General features: G+C 35.3%; 1 protein-coding gene across 1 annotated transcript in view; it reads left to right on the plus strand.

Moving 5' to 3' along the window:
- LOC128696887 (sodium channel protein 60E-like) overlaps positions 1–25,241 on the plus strand; it is a 538,339-nt gene that overhangs the window by 497,372 nt on the left and 15,726 nt on the right. The window contains exons 22-24 of the mRNA XM_070096097.1: positions 14,581–14,742; positions 14,936–15,040; positions 15,230–15,421. Coding sequence (XP_069952198.1) covers positions 14,581–14,742; positions 14,936–15,040; positions 15,230–15,421 — 459 coding nt within the window. The remainder of the gene's footprint in view (positions 1–14,580; positions 14,743–14,935; positions 15,041–15,229; positions 15,422–25,241) is intronic.

Consider the following 25,241-nt stretch of genomic DNA (forward strand, 5'->3'; position numbering starts at 1 on the left):
TTTAATGGGTTGATTTGATACTGTTGCACTATAGAAAATGTATTCTTTTCTTCTTTTCATCATTTAGCCTTTTTGGCAGTTTATTCTTTCCTCCATCATTAGATCTTGTCTAACTGGAGTATGGGCATGAGGTGACAAATGGTGGAAAATACATGTACAGCAAAAGCAGATTTTTTTCACTATGATGTTTCACCTATAAGAAAACATTGTAACAAAAATAAAAGGGCTCATTTTACTATACGTAGCCTTTTCTACCACCAGGTCTTCTCCAAGTGATATTTCTCTGTAGCTTGTTTCTTAATGTTCTTGACCTTTTTACAATTCTTCCTTAACCCTTTCAGGGTCGAGACCCCTCATCCTGAACTCATTCCGAGGGTTGAGAAATATTAGAAAGGTATTTTTCTTACCAAAATATTAAGAATATTTTTCCAAGTGTTATGGAAAATTTTTTTTTTGCAATCGATACTTATCGAGATATAGAGGCGTGAAGTTGACAAAGGGAACCGCATACAGCAACATCACTGACTGCTGGTCATGCAGTAATCATATATTTTCTTTTTTTCTACATTTTTCTTTTATTTTTTAACATTTTATTTTTTCAAGTAACTTGTATGGTTCGAGACCAGCATAAGACATATTTTATATGTATATACACTCATTGTATGCTACACAATAACCGCACAAACGTTGTCATTATATTCTTTACAAAACATGTTCACACAAACGAACAATAAAAAATGTCATTTACTACTATTTTTCTATTATATTTATACACATTTAGTCACTGGACATATTCCTAGAAGTGCTGCAGCTTGTGGAACTCTTTGAAACATGGTGTCATGCACAATGGTGTTTTACACTCACCGTATGTTTTTGCGAGCGTTTTTTTTTTTTTTTATATGTGCACAGACACCTCTTTTGAGCATTTTTCTTCTTAGTAGGAGGCAGTTGTATTAGGTAGTGATCACTGGGTCTCAGACGAGAGGGTATTTGTTGATAATTTCATGGGCTGTTTTCTATTGCAGGTGTTGATACTTCGTACTTGAATATTACTTGTCTGATGACAGACAAATGAAATTCACCATGTGGTGGTTGTTTCTGGTCCTCATCTTATACATATTATAAGCATTGAGCATGGACATGTCCAGAAGATGGAAATAGTTTCATGTACCACTTATAACTCTTGTGAACACAATCAGCAAACCCAATCTGCATGTCACATTTGTCCACTGAATGCACATTTAGGGTGTAGTCCATCACAGCTGAAGGTTTTAGAATGGGTTCATTGGTGTCTAATCTGCCTGCCATTGTCATTTCGTTTCGGTGAACTGATGTCAACAGTGTGACATCTCGTTTGTCATGCCACTAAAATGCCATGATGTCATTGGCAGCAAATGCCTGCACTTCACCTGAGTGCCTGCACTGAGCCTAGGCATATGCTTACAATTTGCATGCACTGTACCCCACACATGTCATGTTCACCTGCAAAAAATCACTGAGTAAGGGACTTGTGTACCAGTTATCAGTATATAATGTCTGCCCCCTTACCAAGATATGGTTCCATCATTGTTCTAACCACATCACCAGAGATACCCAATAACTTCCTGATATCTTGCAATGTATTACTTCCAGTGTACACAATAATATCCAATACAAGATCACTATAGCAATCATAAAGTACAAACAACTTTATACCAAAGCATTTCCTCTTGCTTGGTATATACTGCTTGAACGACAGTCTACCTTTGAACAAAATAAAAAACTCGTCAATAACAAGCTTCCTGAAGGGATAAAAATACATCAAGAATTTCTGTTTCAGATACATAAACACATTCCTGATCTTATGAGACGTGTCATTTTTCTCAGGCCTGGTTTTGTCTGAGAAGTGTAGCATACGTAATAGTAGTACAAATCAATTTACTGGTATTATATCACTGAAAGCTGGGGTTGAAATCAGGTGGTCTGTTGACCAGCATGATTTGACAATGCATATACATGTGTGGCATAAGCATTGTTGTGGCAAACAAAAGACACATCTCAGCCACAGTTATCTCCTTCCACTGGTGTAGGCGTGATCTTGGTGTAATCGAAGTACGTATGTATTGCTTTCCCTGACAAGAATTTCCATCAGGGGTTCAGCAAAGAATAGCCAGAAACATTCCAGTTCAGTGGCATTGTTCCCAAATGTACAAGATGGCTGTATTCCACTTTGACTTTCATCAAAATGGAGATTGGGAACAAAATTGGCACCTCGCTGCCAATCCCAATGTGTTCTGCTGGTGTTTGCTGGATATTGACAGGTGGTTGTGGAGGTTGTGGTTGTGCAGGTTAGTGTGGTGGGTGGGCTTTGTTGTAGCTGAGCTGAGTCAGTGGCATGGGTACCAGCATGGGCTGCTGCTGATGCCTCATGGTGCATGGCACCACCACCACCTGATGAAGCATGCACATTATCCATCCCAACTGTAACAATGTCATCTTCATTTTCACTATCTGTTCCTGTTGTAGGGCCACATGATGTACTCCAAGATGTACTCCTTCCCCTTGGAATAGCATGTGGCACACTACCAGAGTGCATGTAGTGGCATATATACTGATGCTTTACTGGAGAATATTCCACTTCACTCTTGCTACTGGAACTGTTTTCAAGAGCTTGGGTATCATATTCACGATCACTGTCATCACCACTGCTCACATCTGAGTCCTGGACACTGGAGAATACGAGTTTCCTCTTTCATTCTGGTACAACTGAATGTGAACAAGATGGCCCAGCACCTGAGGTGGAAGGTTGAGGGTCATCTGGGTTTCCATCACTATTACCAGTACATATTATGTTCATTACATGCACTTCCAGTCACAAACTCCTCAAAACAATGAAATTCATCTTCACTTCCATCTGTGTTGGAACTATCACTTGGGAGCAAAAGTGTCCCAATTTGCCAGGGAATGAGGAGTTTCTTACTGCAAGGTATTGTAAACAAGGCGTACTGAAGTGGCATTCCCACAATGCAATGTGGGTGCTCTGATTTTTTTCCTACTGTGCGCACTCACCACGCAGGCCCAGTCTCTAACATGTAGGCCTACCAGCTTTCTCCCGCTTGATTTGAAGGTGCTAGAATTTTGGCATATTTTATTTATTTATTTATTTATTTATTTATTTATTTATTTATTTATTTATTTATTTATTTATTTATTTATTTTGTCTTTGCAAACAGTACATTGAGATTTTGTATTTACAATAGCAGGTTGCAATGCAAAGAGAGCCTCTATTATGCCTAGGCATTATGGGCCAACTTAACATTATTGGCTTACAGTCTACTTAATACTAAGGAGTATATCATAGTTGTACAGTAGGATAGTAATTATTTCATGACTCACGAAATCGTAATGACATGATTGCAAACAAACCAGTACAGTAGAATTTTAGTTATAAATGAATCAAAATTTGTATAATACAAAGATATATTTATATTCGAAAATGCTTTTTGTGAAAACAATGGTTCAATTATATTCCTGTCAACAATGGATAAAAGGTTCAATGTGATTGTTTCAGCTATGATGTAGAAGTACATAGGTGAGTAAGTGTGTACTGAGTATTTAGCATTTAGTCTAGGGTGATTAAGTGGCTTTTGAGAAGTCTTAAATTGATTTTCAGACTGGGTTACTTTAATATCTTCTGGTAATGAATTCCATATTTTGGGGCCCTTTATGTGCATAGTTTTTACAGTGTGATATGGGCACAAGGTATATCAAAAAGAGATCTGTGTCTTGTGTTGTGGTCATGTGTCCTGTTTAGGTTGGTGAGAAGTTTGATTGGGGGGTTTATATTTGCGTGTATTGTTCTGTGTATGTAGTAGACACATGAATAAGTATGAATGTTCTTAATGGTGAGCAGATTCAGACTTTTGAAAATTGGTGGAGTATGCTGGCAGGAGTGGGAATTTGTTATCATTCTTACTGCTGCCTTTTGCTGGGTTATTAGGGGTTTTAGGTGATTGGATGTTGTTGATCCCCATGCACAAATTCCATAAGTAAGATAAGGGTATAAGAGTGAATGGTACAGTGCCAGGAGAGCTGATTTTGGAACGTAGTACTTTATCTTTGATAGTATGCCTACAGTCTTGTAGATTTTCTTGGTGATTTGTTGTATGTGTGTCCGGAGCTTAAGGCTACTGTCAAGGTGGATACCTAGGAATTTTCACTCTGCGAGTCTTGTGACTGATGATCCATTTAGCGTTATGTTAATTGGATCATTTGCAGCTTTGTTTCCAAACTGAATGAAATAGGTTTTATCAGTGTTCAGGGTAGGTTTGTTAGTCATCATCCAGGCAGGCATTTTCTGTAATTCAGCATTGACTGTGTTTACTAGTATGACTGTGTTTGGGTGGAAAAAGACATGTGTAGTGTCATCTGCAAATAATATGGGTTTGAGTAGCTGTGATGCATTCGGTAGATCATTGATGTAGATGAGAAAGAGGAGAGGTCCATGGACGCTTCCTTGTGGGACTCCTACTGTGATAAGTTGGGTGGAAGAGTTTGCATCATTTGCATACACATACTGAGTTCTGTTACTAAGGTACGACTTCAGGTAGTTGAGGGAGTGGCCTCTGATACCATAGTGCATTAATTTGGAGTACAGCAGTTCATGGTCGACTGTATCAAAAACTTAACGTAAATCAGTGAAAATGCCCAGCGGGACTTTTTTCTTTTCAAGTGCGGTATATATTAGTTCCAGCATGTGTGTGATAGCATCATTTGTGCTTTTATTATTCCTGAATCCAAACTGACAAGGGTTTAATGTGTGTGAAACAAGGTAGGAATAGATCCGTCTATGAATTAATTTTTCAAAGATTTTAGAGAGCAGTGGTAAGTTAGATATTGGTCTATAGTTAATCAAGTCAGCTTGGTCACCTTTATGGATCGGAGTGACCCTCGCTATTTTGAGGATTGTTGGGAAGGTAGATGATTCAATGAGTTTGTTAAAGAGCATTGCAATAATTGGTGACAATACCTGAGAAGCTTTTTTGTACATAGAAGCAGGCAAGTTGGTCATGTCTCCTGCCTTGTTTTTAAGGGTGTTTATGATGAGCGTAACTTCAATGGGGTTGGTTGGAGCTAGGAATAGCGTATTTGGGTAGGTACCTATGAGGTAGTCTGATGGACGGGTGTTTGTGCTTGGTATTTTGTTTGCTAGATTTTTTCCTATGGTGGAGAAGAAAACATTGTCTGTTTGCTGTTTCAGTTGGAGTGAGTAGGGGTTCATCTGATTTTGTTAGTTTGATTGCTTTGTTTTTGGATAACTTTTTAGTTCCAAGAATTTCAGATAGTTTTCCAGGTTTTTTTCATACCACCTTTGATGTTATTTTTTTATCATCACACTGGCCGATTCCCACCAAGGCAGGGTGGCCCGAAAAAGAAAAACTTTCACCATCATTCACTCCATCACTGTCTTGCCAGAAGGGTGCTTTACACTACAGTTTTTAAACTGCAACATTAACACCCCTCCTTCAGAGTGCAGGCACTGTACTTCCCATCTCCAGGACTCAAATCCGGCCTGCCGGTTTCCCTGAACCCCTTCATAAATGTTACTTTGCTCACACTCAAACAGCACGTCAAGTATTAAAAACCATTTGTCTCCATTCACTCCTATCAAACACGCTCACGCATGCCTGCTGGAAGTCCAAGCCTCTCGCACACAAAACCTCCTCTACCCCCTCCCTCCAACCTTTCCTAGGCTGACCCCTACCCTGCCTTCCTTCCACTACAGACTGATACACTCTTGAAGTCATTCTGTTTCGCTCCATTCTCTCTACATGTCCGAACCACCTCAACAACCCTTCCTCAGCCCTCTGGACAACAGTTTTGGTAATCCCGCACCTCCTCCTAATTTCCAAACTACGAATTCTCTGCATTTTATTCACACCACACATTGCCCTCAGACATGAGATCTCCACTGCCTCCAGCCTTCTCGCTGCAACATACATCACCCATGCTTCACACCCATATAAGAGCGTTGGTAAAACTATACTCTCATACATTCCCCTCTGCCTCCAAGGACAAAGTTCTTTGTCTCCACAGACTCCTAAGTGCACCACTCACCCTTTTCCCCTCATCAATTCTATGATTCACCTCATCTTTCATAGACCCATCCGCTGACACGTCCACTCCCAAATATCTGAATACATTCACCTTGTCCATACTCTCTCCCTCCAATCTGATATCCAATCTTTCATCACCTAATCTTTTTGTTATCCTCATAACCTTACTCTTTCCTGTATTCACTTTTAATTTTCTTCTTTTACATACCCTACCAAATTCATCCACCAATCTCTGCAACTTCTCTTCAGAATCTCCCAAGAGCACAGTGTCATCAGCAAAGAGCAACTGTGACAACTCCCACTTTGTGTGATTCTTTATCTTTTAACTCCACGCCTCTTCCCAAGACCCTCGCATTTACTTCTCTTACAACCCCATCTATAAATATATTAAACAACCACGGTGACATCACACATCCTTGTCTAAGGCCTACTTTTACTGGGAAATAATTTCCCTCTTTCCTACATACTCTAACTTGAGCCTCACTATCCTCGTAAAAACTCTTCACTGCTTTCAACTTGTTAATCTCACTCCAAAACTTTTTCTTATTTTCAACAAAATTTGTTAATAACATCTCACCCACTCTCTCATTTGCTATCTTTTTACATTGCTTCACCACTCTCTTAACCTCTCTCTTTTTCTCCATATACTCTTCCCTCCTTGCATCACTTCTACTTTATAAAACTTCTCATATGCTAACTTTTTCCCCCTTACTACTATCTTTACATCATTATTCCACCAATCGCTCCTCTTCCTTCCCTCACCCACTTTCCTGTAGCCACAAACTTCTGCTGAACACTCTGACACTACATTTTTAAACCTACCCCATACCTCTTCGACCCCATTGCCTATGCTCTCATTAGCCCATCTATCCTCCAATAGCTGTTTATATCTTACCCTAACTGCCTCCTCTTTTAGTTTATAAACCTTCACCTCTCTCTTCCCTGATGCTTCTATTCTCCTTGTATCCCATCTACCTTTTACTCTCAGTGTAGCTACAACTAGAAAGTGATCTGATATATCTGTGGCCCCTCTATAAACATGTACATCCTGAAGTCTACTCAACAGTCTTTTATCTACTAATACATAATCCAACAAATATTAATAACAATATTAATAACAATAATGTTATTCTCATATGTTAGCTGGACTTAAGTCCTGGAAGTGGGCAGTACAGTACCTGCCTCTAAAGGAAGAGTTAGAAATATTTGCTATTTGAAGGGATGTCTGAACTGTCTTGCCTCTGGCAAGACTGATAGTGTGAATAATGGTTAAAGTTTCTTTCTCAGGTCGCCCTACCTCAGTGGGAGATGGCAAGCGAGTTAAAAAAAAAAATAGGTATACAGTGGACCCCTCACTTTTTGTCATTAATCTGTTCCAGAGAGTCTGACGAAATGTGAAATTGACGAAGACTGAAACCATTTTCCCCATAAGAAATAATGTAAATCCAGTTAATCCGTTCCAAACTCCCAGAAGTATTAACAAAAATTTTTTTTTTTTTTTTTTAGAGATTAAATATAGATTTACATACAGAAAAGAATGACAGATATATTATTAAGCACTAATAACATGTATAAATGAATATTTAACATGATGCTTACGTTTATGGAAGACTCTTGTTGGTGTATGGAAGATGGGGAGGAGGGGAGAGGGAGGCCTTATTATTGTTTGGAAGGGGAATATCCTTCCATGAAGACTTCAGGTACCAAGTCCTTATCTGGGGTTACTTCCCTTCTTTGTTTTTTTAATGGCACTAGGACCAGCTTGAGGGTCACTAGACCCCTGTCACACAAAAAATTGTTCCAGAGAGCTCTGTTTCTGGCGTCTCTTTAAGATTTGCCGAAAATGGGACATGGCATTGTCATTGTACGTGTTGCTGACATGGCTTGCAACAGCTTTGTTAGGATGATGTTTCTCCACAAATGTTTGCACCCTACTCCACACTGCACAGATCTCCTTAATCTCTGAAGAAGACACCTTCTTCCATCTCTCTTCCTCCTCTGAAGCAATTTCCTCAGCTGTGCTCTGTTGCTGTTGCAGATGAAGGTCTTGCAGCTCTTCAGTGGTTAGCTCTTCACTGTGGTCCTCCACCAACTCTTCCACATCCTGGCCACTCACATCCAACCCCATGGAATTCCTCAGTGCCACAATAGATTCCACAACAGATGTAGGGTCGACGGGGTCAGCCCCAAACCCTTCAAAATCCTTGTTGAGGACACATTCTGGCCACAATTTTCTCTAAGCAGAGTTCATCGTCCTGGAAGTCATTCCCTGCCAAGCCTTATCTACAAGGGCTATGCAATTGAAGATATTGAAGTGATCCTTCCAGAACACTCTTAGGGTCAATTCAGTGTCTGAGGTCACGTCAAAGCACCTTTGAAACATTGCTTTGATGTAGAGATTTTGAAGTTTGAAATGATCTTTTGGTCCATGAGGTGGATGAGATGAGTGATATTAGGGGGTAAGAACTTCACTGTGATGAAACTAAACTCCTCACACAATTGGTCATCCAAGTCTGGAGGATGAGCAGGAGCATTGTCCATTACCAGGAGGCACTTGAGTGGCAATTTATTTTCCAGTAGGTATTTCTTCACGCTCGGGCCAAACACTTCATTGAACCAATCAAGGAAAATTTCCCTCGTGACCCATGCCTTATTATTAGCATTCCACATCACACACAGTTTACTCTTGGCAACAGTGTTTTTCTTGAACACAATGGGATTTTCAGAGTGATAAACAAGTAAAGGCTTCACTTTTACATCCCCACTAGCATTACCACAGAACAAGAGAGTTAGCCTGTCTTTCATAGGCTTGTGTCCTGGCAGTGCCTCTTCCTCCTGCATGATGTAGGTCCTCTTTGGCATTTTCCAGAAGAGGCCTGTTTTGTCACAGTTGAACACTTGTTGGGGGAGGAATCCTTCAGTCTCTTATGTACTCCTTAAATTCATGCACAAATTTTTCATCCACATGTTTATCAGAACTTGCTGCCTCACCATGCCTTACATCACTGTGTATGCCACCACACTTCTTGAATTTTCTAACCAGCCTTTGCTGGCCTTATATTCACTAACATCAGCACTTGTTCCAGGCATTTTCTTTACGACATCGGTATACAACTGCTGAATATGAATGTGTAAATTCAAGAATTATGTGGATTAAAGTAAAGGTTGGATGCGAGAAGTGGGTCATAATAAGCGTGTATGCACCTGGAGAAGAGAGGAATGCAGAGGAGAGAGAGATATTTTGGGAGATGTTAAGTGAATGTATAGGAGCCTTTGAACCAAGTGAGAGAGTAATTGTGGTAGGGGACCTGAATGCTAAAGTAGGAGAAACTTTTAGAGAGGGTGTGGTAGGTAAGTTTGGGGTGCCAGGTGTAAATGATAATGGGAGCCCTTTGATTGAACTTTGTATAGAAAGGGGTTTAGTTATAGGTAATACATATTTTAAGAAAAAGAGGATAAATAAGTATACAAGATATGATGTAGGGCGAAATGACAGTAGTTTGTTGGATTATGTATTGGTAGATAAAAGACTGTTGAATAGACTTCAAGAGGTACATGTTTATAGAGGGGCCACAGATATATCAGATCACTTTCTAGTTGTAGCTACACTGAGAGTAAAAGGTAGATGGGATACAAGGAGAATAGAAGCATCAGGGAAGAGAGAGGAGAAGGTTTATAAACTAAAAGAGGAGGCAGTTAGGGTAAGATATAAACAGCTATTGGAGGATAGATGGGCTAATGAGAGCATAGGCAATGGGGTCGAAGAGGTATGGGGTAGGTTTAAAAATGTAGTGTTAGAGTGTTCAGCAGAAGTTTGTGGTTACAGGAAAGTGGGTGCGGGAGGGAAGAGGAGCGATTGGTGGAATGATGATGTGAAGAGAGTAGTAAGGGAGAAAAAGTTAGCATATGAGAAGTTTTTACAAAGTAGAAGTGATGCAAGGAGGGAAGAGTATATGGAGAAAAAGAGAGAGGTTAAGAGAGTGGTGAAGCAATGTAAAAAGAGAGCAAATGAGAGAGTGGGTGAGATGTTATTAACAAATTTTGTTGAAAATAAGAAAAAGTTTTGGAGTGAGATTAACAAGTTAAGAAAGCCTAGAGAACAAATGGATTTGTCAGTTAAAAATAGGAGAGTTATTAAATGGAGAGTTAGAGGTATTGGGAAGATGGAGGGAATATTTTGAGGAATTGTTAAATGTTGATGAAGATAGGGAAGCTGAGATTTCGTGTATAGGGCAAGGAGGAACATCATCTTGTAGGAGTGAGGAAGAGCCAGTTGTGAGTGTGGGGGAAGTTCGTGAGGCAGTAGGTAAAATGAAAGGGGGTAAGGCAGCCGGGATTGATGGGATAAAGATAGAAATGTTAAAAGCAGGTGGGGATATAGTTTTGGAGTGGTTGGTGCAATTATTTAATAAATGTATGGAAGAGGGTAAGGTACCTAGGGATTGGCAGAGAGCATGCATAGTTCCTTTGTATAAAGGCAAAGGGGATAAAAGAGAGTGCAAAAATTATAGGGGGATAAGTCTGTTGATTATACCTGGCAAAGTGTATGGTAGTTATTATTTAAAGAATTAAGAGTAAGACTGAGAATAGGAAAGCAGATGAACAAGGAGGCTTTAGGAAAGGTAGGGGGTGTGTGGACCAGGTGTTTACAGTGAAACATGTAAGTGAACAGTATTTAGATAAGGCTAAAGAGGTCTTTGTGGCATTTATGGATTTGGAAAAGGCGTATGACAGGGTGGATAGGGGGGCAGTGTGGCAGATGTTGCAGGTGTATGGTGTAGGAGGTAGGTTACTGAAAGCAGTGAAGAGTTTTTACGAGGATAGTGAGGCTCAAGTTAGAGTATGTAGGAAAGAGGGAAATTATTTCCCAGTAAAAGTAGGCCTTAGACAAGGATGTGTGATGTCACCGTGGTTGTTTAATATATTTATAGATGGGGTTGTAAGAGAAGTAAATGCGAGGGTCTTGGCAAGAGGCGTGGAGTTAAAAGATAAAGAATCACACATAAAAATGGGAGTTGTCACAGTTGCTCTTTGCTGATGACACTGTGCTCTTGGGAGATTCTGAAGAGAAGTTGCAGAGATTGGTGGATGAATTTGGTAGGGTGTGCAAAAGAAGAAAATTGAAAGTGAATACAGGAAAGAGTAAGGTTATGAGGATAACAAAAAGATTAGGTGATGAAAGATTGGATATCAGATTGGAGGGAGAGAGTATGGAGGAAGTGAATGTATTCAGATATTTGGGAGTGGACGTGTCAGCGGATGGGTCTATGAAAGATGAGGTGAATCATAGAATTGATGAGGGGAAAAGGGTGAGTGGTGCACTTAGGAGTCTGTGGAGACAAAGAACTTTGTCCTTGGAGGCAAAGAGGAGAATGTATGAGAGTATAGTTTTACCAACGCTCTTATATGGGTGTGAAGCATGGGTGATGAATGTTGCAGCGAGGAGAAGGCTGGAGGCAGTGGAGATGTCATGTCTGAGAGCAATGTGTGGTGTGAATATAATGCAGAGAATTCGTAGTTTGGAAGTTACGAGGAGGTGCGGGATTACCAAAACTGTTGTCCAGAGGGCTGAAGAAGGGTTGTTGAGGTGGTTCGGACATGTGGAGAGAATGGAGCGAAACAGAATAACTTCAAGAGTGTATCAGTCTGTAGTGGAAGGAAGGCGGGGTAGGGGTCGGCCTAGGAAAGGTTGGAGGTAGGGGGTAAAGGAGGTTTTGTGTGCGAGGGGCTTGGACTTCCAGCAGGCATGCGTGAGCGTGTTTGATAGGAGTGAATGGAGACAAATGGTTTTTAATACTTGACGTGCTGTTGGAGTGTGAGCAAAGTAACATTTATGAAGGGATTCAGGGAAACCAGCAGGCCGGACTTGAGTCCTGGAGATGGGAAGTACAGTGCCTGCACTCTGAAGGAGGGGTGTTAATGTTGCAGTTTAAAAACTGTAGTGTAAAGCACCCTTCTGGCAAGACAGTGATGGAGTGAATGATGGTGAAAGTTTTTCTTTTTCGGGCCACCCTGCCTTGGTGGGAATCGGCTAGTGTGATAATGATAATTAATAAAATAATATACAACTGCCTTGCCTTTTCGCAAATTATCGACTGCACAAGACTATCTCCCCAAAATTGTTTCTCATTGATCCATACCAACAACAATTTCTTGACATCTTCAAGTGTTTATGACCTCTGTTTTGTTGTCACTTTTACCACTTTTGCAACATCAGCTTCCTTGATTTCTTTTTTCTTCTCCACAATGAAACTGATGGTTGATGCAGGCTTGGCGTGCATCCTTGCGATTTTGGCCACACGTAAGCCACTTTCATATTTTCAAATGATTTCTTTAATTCTATCGTGTTCCTCACCTTCTTTACCAAAGGGTAAAGCAGCTTTCTTTGGGCCCATGGTGGCTTATATAGCAGTCACACAGAATAAGCAAGTGCAAAAGATAATGAATTATTATGAAATGTTCCTATGACCTCTCAGGATAATGTTTACTCACCATAGAAAGAAAGCGACACTGACTCAGAATGCGTGTGTGGGAGGCTTTGCGTGCACGTGGCACACAAACGTGTATCATACCACCAACGAGAGCGGAGGAAAGTAACGAAAACTGAGCCAGTATTTTTTACGAAAAAAGTTGGTGATAATTGAAATTCGCGAAAACAGAGCCAAACGAAAAGGGAGAGTCCACAGTATAAAATGTAATACGTATAATATGTATAATATGTAATACGTATAATATGTATAATATGTAATACGTATAATATGTAATACGTATAATATGTAATACGTATAATATGTAATATGCTATAACGTATAATATTTTTTTTAACACATCAGCTAAATTTATATGTTCTGACAGTTTTCTCTGATATTTTTGTTAAAATCCATGGGGAAGTGGAACAGAATTCTCCTCCTTAAGCCATGCGTGTTGTAAGAGGCGACTAAAATGCTGGGAGCAAGGGGCTAGTAACCCCTTCTCCTGTATATATTATTAATTTAAAAGGAGGAACTTTCATTTTTTCCTCTTGGGCCACCCCACCTTGGTGGGATGCAGCCAGTGCATTGAAAGAAAGATTTATGTTAAAATTCTGGTTGTGATTTATGGCTTTTAGCCAGATAATCCCTGTTTATGAGCCTTGTATTGTCATGGAATTTCTGCTTAGGTGAAGTTGTACAAATTGTATGTGATATTAAGAGATTTTTCTTGTACAGTAGTTTACTGAGGTAGTAGGTCCTTGTAGCTCAGTAGACTGCATTTGAGAGGCAAACACAATTGATTGTTACTACTTTGCTCATTGTTTGGTGGTCGAAGATTGCCATTTAAGGGAGTGCCTTGATGCTGGTGAAGGATTCTTGATCCAAGGAATTGGAGCTACTGCTCATTCATCAGAGAAAGTGACAGTCAAGCATGACTAGGGTTACATCATTCAAATTACGGCAGTGATCATGAGAGGAGTTGAATGGTCTCCACTCTGGTGACAGAAAAGCCTTGAAGTTCAAGTTGACTGTAGGTATCACACACTGTATGGATTATTTAATGAATACTGTCTGAAGGACATTGGCCATCCCTCAAAACAGTATTAATTTTACTTTGCAACTGACATGAACAAATATGTCAGCCATTGCTGAGAGTTTTTTGTGCACAGTCGCTTGTGAAGCATCCTATGTGCACACAATGCGAAGTTAGTTGTATAATGTGTAGAGAGAGTTCCCATGGCCAGTCAATGATATTATTGTAGAAGGACATTATGTGCAGGGTAAGCCCTTACTTAGACTGCATTTTGCTGTAAACCCCTTTAGCAAGTTGACACCCACCATCAACGGAGTAGTCACATGACCCAAAGGCTGTCTACCATTTACTGTTTCCTTGACTAGTCAAACTGCCGGCAGGCTCAGCATTGCCTCATCCACCTAGCACTACCTGAACTCATAATCTAGGGTTCCCATTATTCACAAGCTGACTGCGAACCAAGAGAAAAATTATGCATTTCGGCAACACCTGCATAAGCAAACCATTATATTGCTTTGAAGTACTGCATAAGGCGATTGATTTAGCTGGGCCAGTACTAACCTTGGTACATTTCATCTGTCCCTTTATCAAAGAAAAATGTTGCCCATTGATGGATCATCACTTAAGCAGCAGCCTCGGTTTCCAGGCAAGTGGGCAAGAGAGGTGTACAATAGGTCTGTGTATGGTAAATATAGGAGTTAGTCTCATTTCTATGCCAGGGTTACCCTGGTATGAAAAATCCCAGTCAGTGTGGTCCAAACAGAAGGAAATTAGGGTTATATAGGTCTTCATGCATGGCAAATGTAAGAATTAAACCTAGTCTGTTCTGTTAATCAGTAAACTGAAAAAACAAAAATGATTGTTATTTCAGAGAAGTTTTTATTAATTCACATTGAATACTGTTCTAAATCTGGCAGGTAAATGTGTAGTTCAGTTTTGATTATAATATGAAGCTTATCAACATACTGCTTTTCAACAGATAGTGGTGAATGCACTCATGTATGCTATCCCGTCCATTTTCAACGTGTTGCTCGTATGCCTTGTTTTTTGGCTAATCTTCTCCATCATGGGTGTTCAGATGTTTGGAGGAAAATTTTATAAGTGCATTGACCGAAAGACTGGAGAAATATTGCCATTGAAGGTAAAGTAATAAAAAACTCATTTTATTTTCTTGCTGTTCTCGTATATATTTTCTAGGTTTTATTTTTTTGTTTGTTTGCCTGTTGACTGGTGGCATGAATTATGTATGAATTTCATATTTTGCTAAATACATTAAAGTAGTAAACCTATATTTTTATTTTATGTTTATATATAGTAACGTGCCTTTGTTTCAGGTGGTTGAAAACAAGAGTGAGTGTTTGAAGAAAAACTACAGTTGGATTAACAGCAAGATAAATTTTGATCATGTGGGCTATGCTTATCTGGCCCTTTTTCAAGTGGTAAGGTCAAATTTGGATTTACTAGTTTTAGCCTTGTACACAAAAGGTGCATTTTATTATATGCTAAGCATAACAAATATTATAAAATTTTCATTTTTTTCATTCATTTATATCTATTCCTTGTTTCTACAATGTGGCATTGCATATTTCATTAAAAGACTGATGATGATAATACTACCATTAATGCAGGCAACCTTTGAGGGATGGATGGAAGTGATGGCAGATGCTGTGGATTGTAGAGGAATTGATAAGCAACCTGACAGAGAAGCTAATATCTATGCTTATATCTATTTTGTTATCTTCATTGTGTGTGGATCATTTTTTACACTCAACCTCTTCATTGGTGTTATCATTGATAACTTCAATGCACTCAAGAAGAAGGTATGTGTGATTTAAAACAGTTTTAATGACTTTGCTGATGTTTAGTAGTACTGCATCATCATTGTTTGGACCTTTACACCCAGATAAACATGCTAACACTTAGTGTGCACCCAGTTAATTTTTAGCTAGTAAGAAACATGAAAAGGCACCTATTATTACGTTATTAGCTGCTTTCAAGCTAGACTTTTAACTCTTAATCCCTGTGCAGTATTGCAGCAGCAGTTGTGATGGCACAAATTTGTTTTTGAGATTGTTGTTGGGCACCAGTGATAAATATGCTTACACAACTAGGATATTTGTTACTGTAGTGTGTAGGGTATTATTACTATTGCAGTACCAAAAGTAGATGTAAGATGTGTTAATTTTGTGTTCCATGTCCCCCCCCCCCAACCTGTTCTTTACCTTATCCATATTTCTAATATTCTACTAAATAGTTTAAGGTAGTGCAACTGTGTTGCACTATGTTATGAATTTGTTAAAAAAAAAAAACAGTAACGAATTTCAAGAGTTTTTTGCCCTTGAAATGCATTATGAAAAAATCAATTCCAAGTGCATGAGGATTCCAGTCATGATACATACAACTTTTCTGTAAAGGTCATATAATAATAATTTTGAGTACAGTATTCAGAAATAATTTGCAAGAATCAGGCATTTAAATTTTTTTATTTTTTTTTTTTTTACTTTTTGAGGAAAATGGCTAATATAGACTTTATTATAATCTCCAGGGTGTTACTGGTAAATTTCTCATTGTAGAGTATGCTTCCCATAACTTTTTATTTCCTCTTACACTTGTGTTTTAGAATACCCCTCAGAGCTTCTTTTAAACCTCAGTGTGAGTCTGAGGAAGCTGCTAGCTGGCTAAGGCAAAGGTGATTTGAGCCCCTGTGTGACCATAAGGCTGTTCTCTGGCCCGAACTCTGAAACAGCACTTGAGTAATTACTAGTTTACCTACCTGTTCATTCAATAGTTGCATGTATTATATTAACAAGAAATTCCCCTTGAATATGCCAACAAGAGTGCATGTTTAGTTTTAATCAGTCAAGCAATCTCTAAGTAAGCAGGCCATTTCATCAGTACTGTATAATACTCTTAAATTATTAGAAAGCCTGAGCTCTGTTCATCAGTCATGAAGTGTATGTAGTGTGAATTGTAATGAGTACTTAGACTGAATTAATATTGATCTTTATGAAATTCAATTAAGATAAGTGGTCATGCATTAGCTCAGTGAGTAATGAAGTGGTATATATTGGCTAAATCTTCAGTGATTTTCATTGCAAATTAATCAGTGCTTGATAAAATTTGTGTGCATGTATCATGAGTTAACTATCCTAACTGTTGTTGAGAGCATAAACTCTAATGCTACATTTTCCAGTCTAGCATTAGAAAATTAAGTTTTAAAACTTTTTTAACCACAGGATTATTTAATATTAGTTTATGCTGCCATAGACGATTATTTTTATAAAAATAAAGATCTTATTGCTGTCATTCTTTATATTTATATTCAGTATAGTCGAGAAAATAATTACCTTTTCATACAACTATTAACTTGTATAATATAGTTACTTCATGTATTTAAATAAATTATAAAATTCTTCATTTACTTAGGGACTCAAGTGATGTTGACCAGTTCAGACCTCTCTTTCTCTTTTTTCATTGCTAATGCAGTTTTATACCGGTGTTAGAGCAGACTTATAGCCAGTTAGCTTTTGATGTGTTGTGGTGTTATCCTTGTTCCTTTTTTTCTTTATATTATTTTTTTTGTCCTTTTATTGTAAGATAATAAATATGTGTGTGCTAGTGTGCTTTAACACCGGTGCTACTGCGCTACTGAGCTTAACACTGGTATCTATTTCACGTCTGACGCTCTACAGATGGTAAGTTTCCAGCACTCAGCCTCAAGCTCTCCGGGCGTCCTACATCGTTCTATAGTTATTTTAGTCCTTAGCATCTGTTTGTTTGTTGCGAGCATGATCAAAGTTTTGATATGTTTAAAATCAGTTTCCATTGCTCCAAAATACTCAGTGTTACTTTAGAGAATTGCTGGAGTAAGGCTAGGAGGAGGGCATGTATTGTATCCAAGGATTCTCCTATATAATTCTGTAAAACAAGTATTTGCAGATTATCATCACATAATTCCATAGTTAAGAAACTGAAAGGGTAACGACATATAACTTTCGTTTAGTATACTGTTTGATAATGTTTCGAAAATAACAATTATTCAGTAAACATCTTAGTGTTTTGCCCACCTCCTTGCTTGTGATGTCTGACATAAGTATTTGAATGGTTGCATGTGAACCACAAGGTACATGGTTATCTGGTGTTTGAGTGTTACACCTCAAGTCACTTCCCTACAAAGCTTAGGCTCCAATCAGAACAATATTTTTTGTTTTTTTGTTAATTTTTGGAGGACTAACTCAAACCATAAACTGAGCTAGAATTGGAATGACTTAATATTAAAGGTTAAATGAAATTTTGTAAAAGATGCTAGTCTTTGCATAGTTGCATGGATAGTTTTCTGATAGCTACATATGTGAAATGATATTGTCATATTTTCAGCTCTAGCAATTAAAAAATTTAATACGAGAGATTCAATTACATTTATACTTTATTATCCTTGTATAATTACGTATTTTCCTTTGAGGAACATATTGTATTTCCGTACAGAGCAGTTAGCCATATACATACATATAAAAATATATATATATATATATATATATATATATATATATATATATATATATATATATATATATATATATATATATATATATATATATATACACATTATATATATTTTTTTTTTTTTTTTTTTTTTTTTTTTTTTTTTTTTTTTTTTTTTTTTTTCTTCTTCAACAAGTCGGCCGTCTCCCACCGAGGCAGGGTGACCCAAAAAAGAAAGAAAATCCCCAAAAAGAAAATACTTTCATCATCATTCAACACTTTCACCACACTCACACATTATCACTGTTTTTGCAGAGGTGCTCAGAATACAACAGTCTAGAAGCATACACATATAAAGATACACAACATATCCCTCCAAACTGCCAATATCCCAAACCCCTCCTTTAAAGTGCAGGCATTGTACTTCCCATTTCCAGGACTCAAGTCCGACTATATGAAAATAACCGGTTTCCCTGAATCCCTTCACTAAATATTACCCTGCTCACACTCCAACAGATCGTCAGGTCCCAAGTACCATTCGTCTCCATTCACTCCTATCTAACACGCTCACGCACGCTTGCTGGAAGTCCAAGCCCCTTACCCACAAAACCTCCTTTACCCCCTCTCTCCAACCCTTTCGAGGACGACCCCTACACCGCCTTCCTTCCCCTATAGATTTATATGCTTTCCATGTCATTCTACTTTGATCCATTCTCTCTAAATGACCAAACCACCTCAACAACCCCTCTTCTGCCCTCTGACTAATACTTTTATTAACTCCACACCTTCTCCTAATTTCCACACTCCAAATTTTCTGCATAATATTTACACCACACATTGCCCTTAAACAGGACATCTCCACTGCCTCCAACCGTCTCCTCGCTGCTGCATTTACCACCCAAGTTCACACCCATATAAGAGTGTTGGTACTACTATACTTTCATACATTCCCTTCTTTGCCTCCATAGATAACGTTTTTTGACTCCACATATACCTCAACGCACCACTCACCTTTTTTCCCTCATCAATTCTATGATTAACCTCATCCTTCATAAATCCATCCGCCGACACGTCAACTCCCAAGTATCTGAAAACATTCACTTCTTCCATACTCCTCCTCCCCAATTTGATATCCAATTTTTCTTTATCTAAATCATTTGACACCCTCATCACCTTACTCTTTTCTATGTTCACTTTCAACTTTCTACCTTTACACACATTCCCAAACTCATCCACTAACCTTTGCAATTTTTCTTTAGAATCTCCCATAAGCACAGTATCATCAGCAAAAAGTAACTGTGTCAATTCCCATTTTGAATTTGATTCCCCATAATTTAATCCCACTCCTCTCCCAAACACCCTAGCATTTACTTCCTTTACAACCCCATCTATAAATATATTAAACAACCATGGTGACATTACACATCCCTGTCTAAGACCTACTTTTACCGGGAAGTAGTCTCCCTCTCTTCTACACACCCTAACCTGAGCCTCACTATCCTCATAAAAACTCTTTACAGCATTTAATAACTTACCACCTATTCCATATACTTGCAACATCTGCCACATTGCTCCCCTATCCACTCTATCATATGCCTTTTCTAAATCCATAAATGCAATAAAAACTTCCCTATCTTTATCTAAATACTGTTCACATATATGCTTCAATGTAAACACCTGATCTACACATCCCCTACCCACTCTAAAACCTCCTTGCTCATCCGCAATCCTACATTCTGTCTTAACTCTAATTCTTTCAATTATAACCCTACCGTACACTTTTCCTGGTATACTCAGTAAGCTTATTCCTCTATAATTTTTACAGTCTCTTTTGTCCCCTTTCCCTTTATATAAAGGGACTATACATGCTCTCTGCCAATCCCTAGGTACCTTCCCCTCTTTCATACATTTATTAAACAAAAGTACCAACCACTCCAACACTATATCCCCCCCTGCTTTTAACATTTCTGTCATGATCCCATCAGTTCCAGCTGCTTTACCCCCTTTCATTTTACGTAATGCCTCACGTACCTCCCCCACACTTACATTCTGCTCTTCTTCACTCCTAAAAGATGGTATACCTCCCTGACCAGTGCATGAAATTACTGCCTCTGTTTCTTCCTTAACATTTAAAAGTTCCTCAAAATATTCTCGCCATCTACCCAATACCTCCATCTCCCCATCTACTAACTCCCCTACTCTGTTTTTAACTGACAAATCCATATTTTCCCTAGGCTTTCTTAACTTGTTTAACTCCAAAAATTTTTCTTATTTTCATTAAAATTTCTTGACAGTGCCTCTCCCACTCTTTCATCTGCTCTCCTTTTGCACTCTCTCACCACTCTCTTTACCTTTCTTTTACTCTCCATATACTCTGCTCTTCTTATGACACTTCTGCTTTGTAAAAACCTCTCATAAGCTACCTTTTTCTCTTTTATCACACCCTTTACTTCATCATTCCACCAATCACTCCTCTTTCCTCCTGCCCCCACCCTCCTATAACCACAAACTTCTGCCCCACATTCTAATACTGCATTTTTAAAACTATTCCAACCCTCTTCAACCCCCCCCCCCCCCCCCCCCACTACTCATCTTTGCACTAGCCCACCTTTCTGCCAATAGTCGCTTATATCTCACCCGAACTTCCTCCTCCCTTAGTTTATACACTTTCACCTCCCTCTTACTTGTTGTTGCCACCTTCCTCTTTTCCCATCTACCTCTTACTCTAACTGTAGCTACAACTAAATAATGATCCGATATATCAGTTGCCCCTCTATAAACATGTACATCCTGGAGCCTACCCATCAACCTTTTATCCACCAATACATAATCTAATAAACTACTTTCATTACGTGCTACATCATACCTTGTATATTTATTTATCCTCTTTTTCATAAAATATGTATTACTTATTACCAAATTTCTTTCAACACATAGCTCAATCAAAGGCTCCCCATTTACATTTACCCCTGGCACCCCAAATTTACCTACTATTCCTTCCATAACATTTTTACCCACTTTAGCATTGAAATCCCCAACCACCATTACTCTCACACTTGATTCAAAACTCCCCATGCATTCACTCAACATTTCCCAAAATCTCTCTCTCTCCTCTACACTTCTCTCTTCTCCAGGTGCATACACGCTTATTATAACCCACTTTTCACATCCAATCTTTATTTTACTCCACATAATCCTTGAATTAATACATTTATAGTCCCTCTTTTCCTGCCATAGCTTATCCTTCAACATTATTGCTACTCCTTCTTTAGCTCTAACTCTATTTGAAACCCCTGACCTAATCCCATTTATTCCTCTCCACTGAAACTCTCCCACCCCCTTCAGCTTTGTTTCACTTAAAGCCAGGACATCCAGCTGCTTCTCATTCATAACATCCACAATGATCTCTTTCTTATCTGCACAACATCCACGCACATTCAGACTTCCCACTTTGACAATTTTCTTCTTCTTATTCTTTTTAGTAATCTTTACAGGAAAAGGGGTTACTAGCCCATTGTTCCCGGCATTTTAGTTGACTTTTACAACACGCATGGCTTACGGAGGAAAGATTCTTATTCCACTTCCCCATGGATATAAAAGGAAAATTAATAAGACCAAGAACTATTAAGATAAAATCAAAGAAAACTCAGATGAGTGTGTATAAATAAATGTGTACATGTATGTGTAGTGTGACCTAAGTGTAAGTAGAAGTAGCAAGACATGCCTGTAATCTTGCATATTTATGAGACAGACAAAAGACATCAGCAATCCTACCATCATGTAAAACAATCACAGGCTTCGTTTTACACTCACTTGGCAGGACGGTAGTACCTCCCTGGGTGGTTGCTGTCTACCAACCTACTACTATATATATACTATATAGGGGTCGTCCTCGAAAGGGTTGGAGAGAGGGGGTAAAGGAGGTTTTGTGGGTAAGGGGCTTGGACTTCCAGCAAGCGTGCGTGAGCGTGTTAGATAGGAGTGAATGGAGACGAATGGTACTTGGGACCTGACGATCTGTTGGAGTGTGAGCAGGGTAATATTTAGTGAAGGGATTCAGGGAAACCGGTTACATATTTTCATATAGTCGGACTTGAGTCCTGGAAATGGGAAGTACAATGCCTGCACTTTAAAGGAGGGGTTTGGGATATTGGCAGTTTGGAGGGATATGTTGTGTATCTTTATATGTGTATGCTTCTAGACTGTTGTATTCTGAGCACCTCTGCAAAAACAATGATAATGTGCGAGTGTGGTGAAAGTGTTGAATGATGATGAAAGTATTTTCTTTTTGGGGATTTTCTTTATTTTTTGGGTCACCCTGCCTCGGTGGGAGACGGCCGACTTGTTGAAAAAAAAAATGTATATATATGTATTTATATATTTATATGTATTTATATATTTATATGTATATAAGGTATTTATATATTTATATGTATATATATATATATTTATATGTATATATATGTATTTATATATTTATATGTATATATATGTATTTATATATTTATATGTATATATATATATATTTATATATTTATATATATATAGGTATTTATATATTTATATGTATATATATGTATTATTTATATGTATGTATATGTATTTATATATTTATATGTATATATATGTATTTATATATTTATATGTATATATATGTATTTATATATTTATATGTATATATATGTATTTATATATTTGTGTATATATATATGTATTTATATATTTATATGTATATATATGTATTTATATATTTATATGTATATATATGTATTTATATATTTATATGTATATATATGTATTTATATATTTATATGTATATATATGTATTTATATATTTATATGTATATATATGTATTTATATATTTATATGTATATATATGTATTTATATATTTATATGTATATATATGTATTTATATATTTATATGTATATATATGTATTTATATATTTATATGTATATATATGTATTTATATATTTATATGTATATATATGTATTTATATATTTATATGTATATATATGTATTTATATATTTATATGTATATATATGTATTTATATATTTATATGTATATATATGTATTTATATATTTATATGTATATATATGTATTTATATATTTATATGTATATATATGTATTTATATATTTATATGTATATATATGTATTTATATATTTATATGTATATATATGTATTTATATATTTATATGTATATATATGTATTTATATATTTATATGTATATATATGTATTTATATATTTATATGTATATATATGTATTTATATATTTATATGTATATATATGTATTTATATATTTATATGTATATATATGTATTTATATATTTATATGTATATATATGTATTTATATATTTATATGTATATATATGTATTTATATATTTATATGTATATATATGTATTTATATATTTATATGTATATATATGTATTTATATATTTATATGTATATATATGTATTTATATATTTATATGTATATATATGTATTTATATATTTATATGTATATATATGTATATATTTATATGTATATATATGTATGTATTTATATGTATATATATGTATTTATATATTTATATGTATATATATGTATTTATATATTTATATGTATATATATGTATTTATATATTTATATGTATATATATATATGTATTTTTATATTTATATGTATATATATGTATATATTTATATGTATATATATTTATATATTTATATGTATATATATGTATATATTTATATGTATATATATTTATATATTTATGTATATATATTTATATATTTATATGTATATATATATTTATATGTATATATTTATATATTTATATGTATATATATTTATATGTATATATATTTATATGTATATATATTTATATGTATATATATTTATATGTATATATATTTATATGTATATATATTTATATGTATATATATTTATATGTATATATATTTATATGTATATATATTTATATGTATATATATTTATATGTATATATATTTATATGTATATATATTTATATGTATATATATTTATATGTATATATATTTATATGTATATATATTTATATGTATATATATTTATATGTATATATATTTATATGTATATATATTTATATGTATATATATTTATATGTATATATATTTATATGTATATATATTTATATGTATATATATTTATATATTTATATGTATATATATTTATATATTTATATGTATATATATTTATATATTTATATGTATATATATTTATATATTTATATGTATATATATTTATATATTTATATGTATATATATTTATATATTTATATGTATATATATTTATATATTTATATGTATATATATTTATATATTTATATGTATATATATTTATATATTTATATGTATATATATTTATATATTTATATGTATATATATTTATATATTTATATGTATATATATTTATATATTTATATGTATATATATTTATATATTTATATGTATATATATTTATATATTTATATGTATATATATTTATATATTTATATGTATATATATTTATATATTTATATGTATATATATTTATATATTTATATGTATATATATTTATATATTTATATGTATATATATTTATATATTTATATGTATATATATTTATATATTTATATGTATATATATTTATATATTTATATGTATATATATTTATATATTTATATGTATGTATATTTATATATTTATATGTATGTATATTTATATATTTATATGTATGTATATTTATATGTATATATATATTTATATATTTATATGTATATATATATTTATATATTTATATGTATATATATTTATATATTTATATGTATATATATTTATATATTTATATGTATATATATTTATATGTATATATATTTATATATTTATATGTATATATATTTATATATTTATATGTATATATATTTATATATTTATATGTATATATATTTATATATTTATATATTTAAATGATCAGTTATGGAAGGAGAAAAGAGAATATGAATGTGTAAATTCAAGAATTATGTGGATTAAAGTAAAGGTTGGATGCGAGAAGTGGGTCATAATAAGCGTGTATGCACCTGGAGAAGAGAGGAATGCAGAGGAGAGAGAGAGATTTTGGGAGATGTTAAGTGAATGTATAGGAG

This window comes from Cherax quadricarinatus, chromosome 52 (genome assembly GCF_038502225.1).
Source record: "Cherax quadricarinatus isolate ZL_2023a chromosome 52, ASM3850222v1, whole genome shotgun sequence".
NCBI lineage: Eukaryota > Metazoa > Arthropoda > Malacostraca > Decapoda > Parastacidae > Cherax > Cherax quadricarinatus.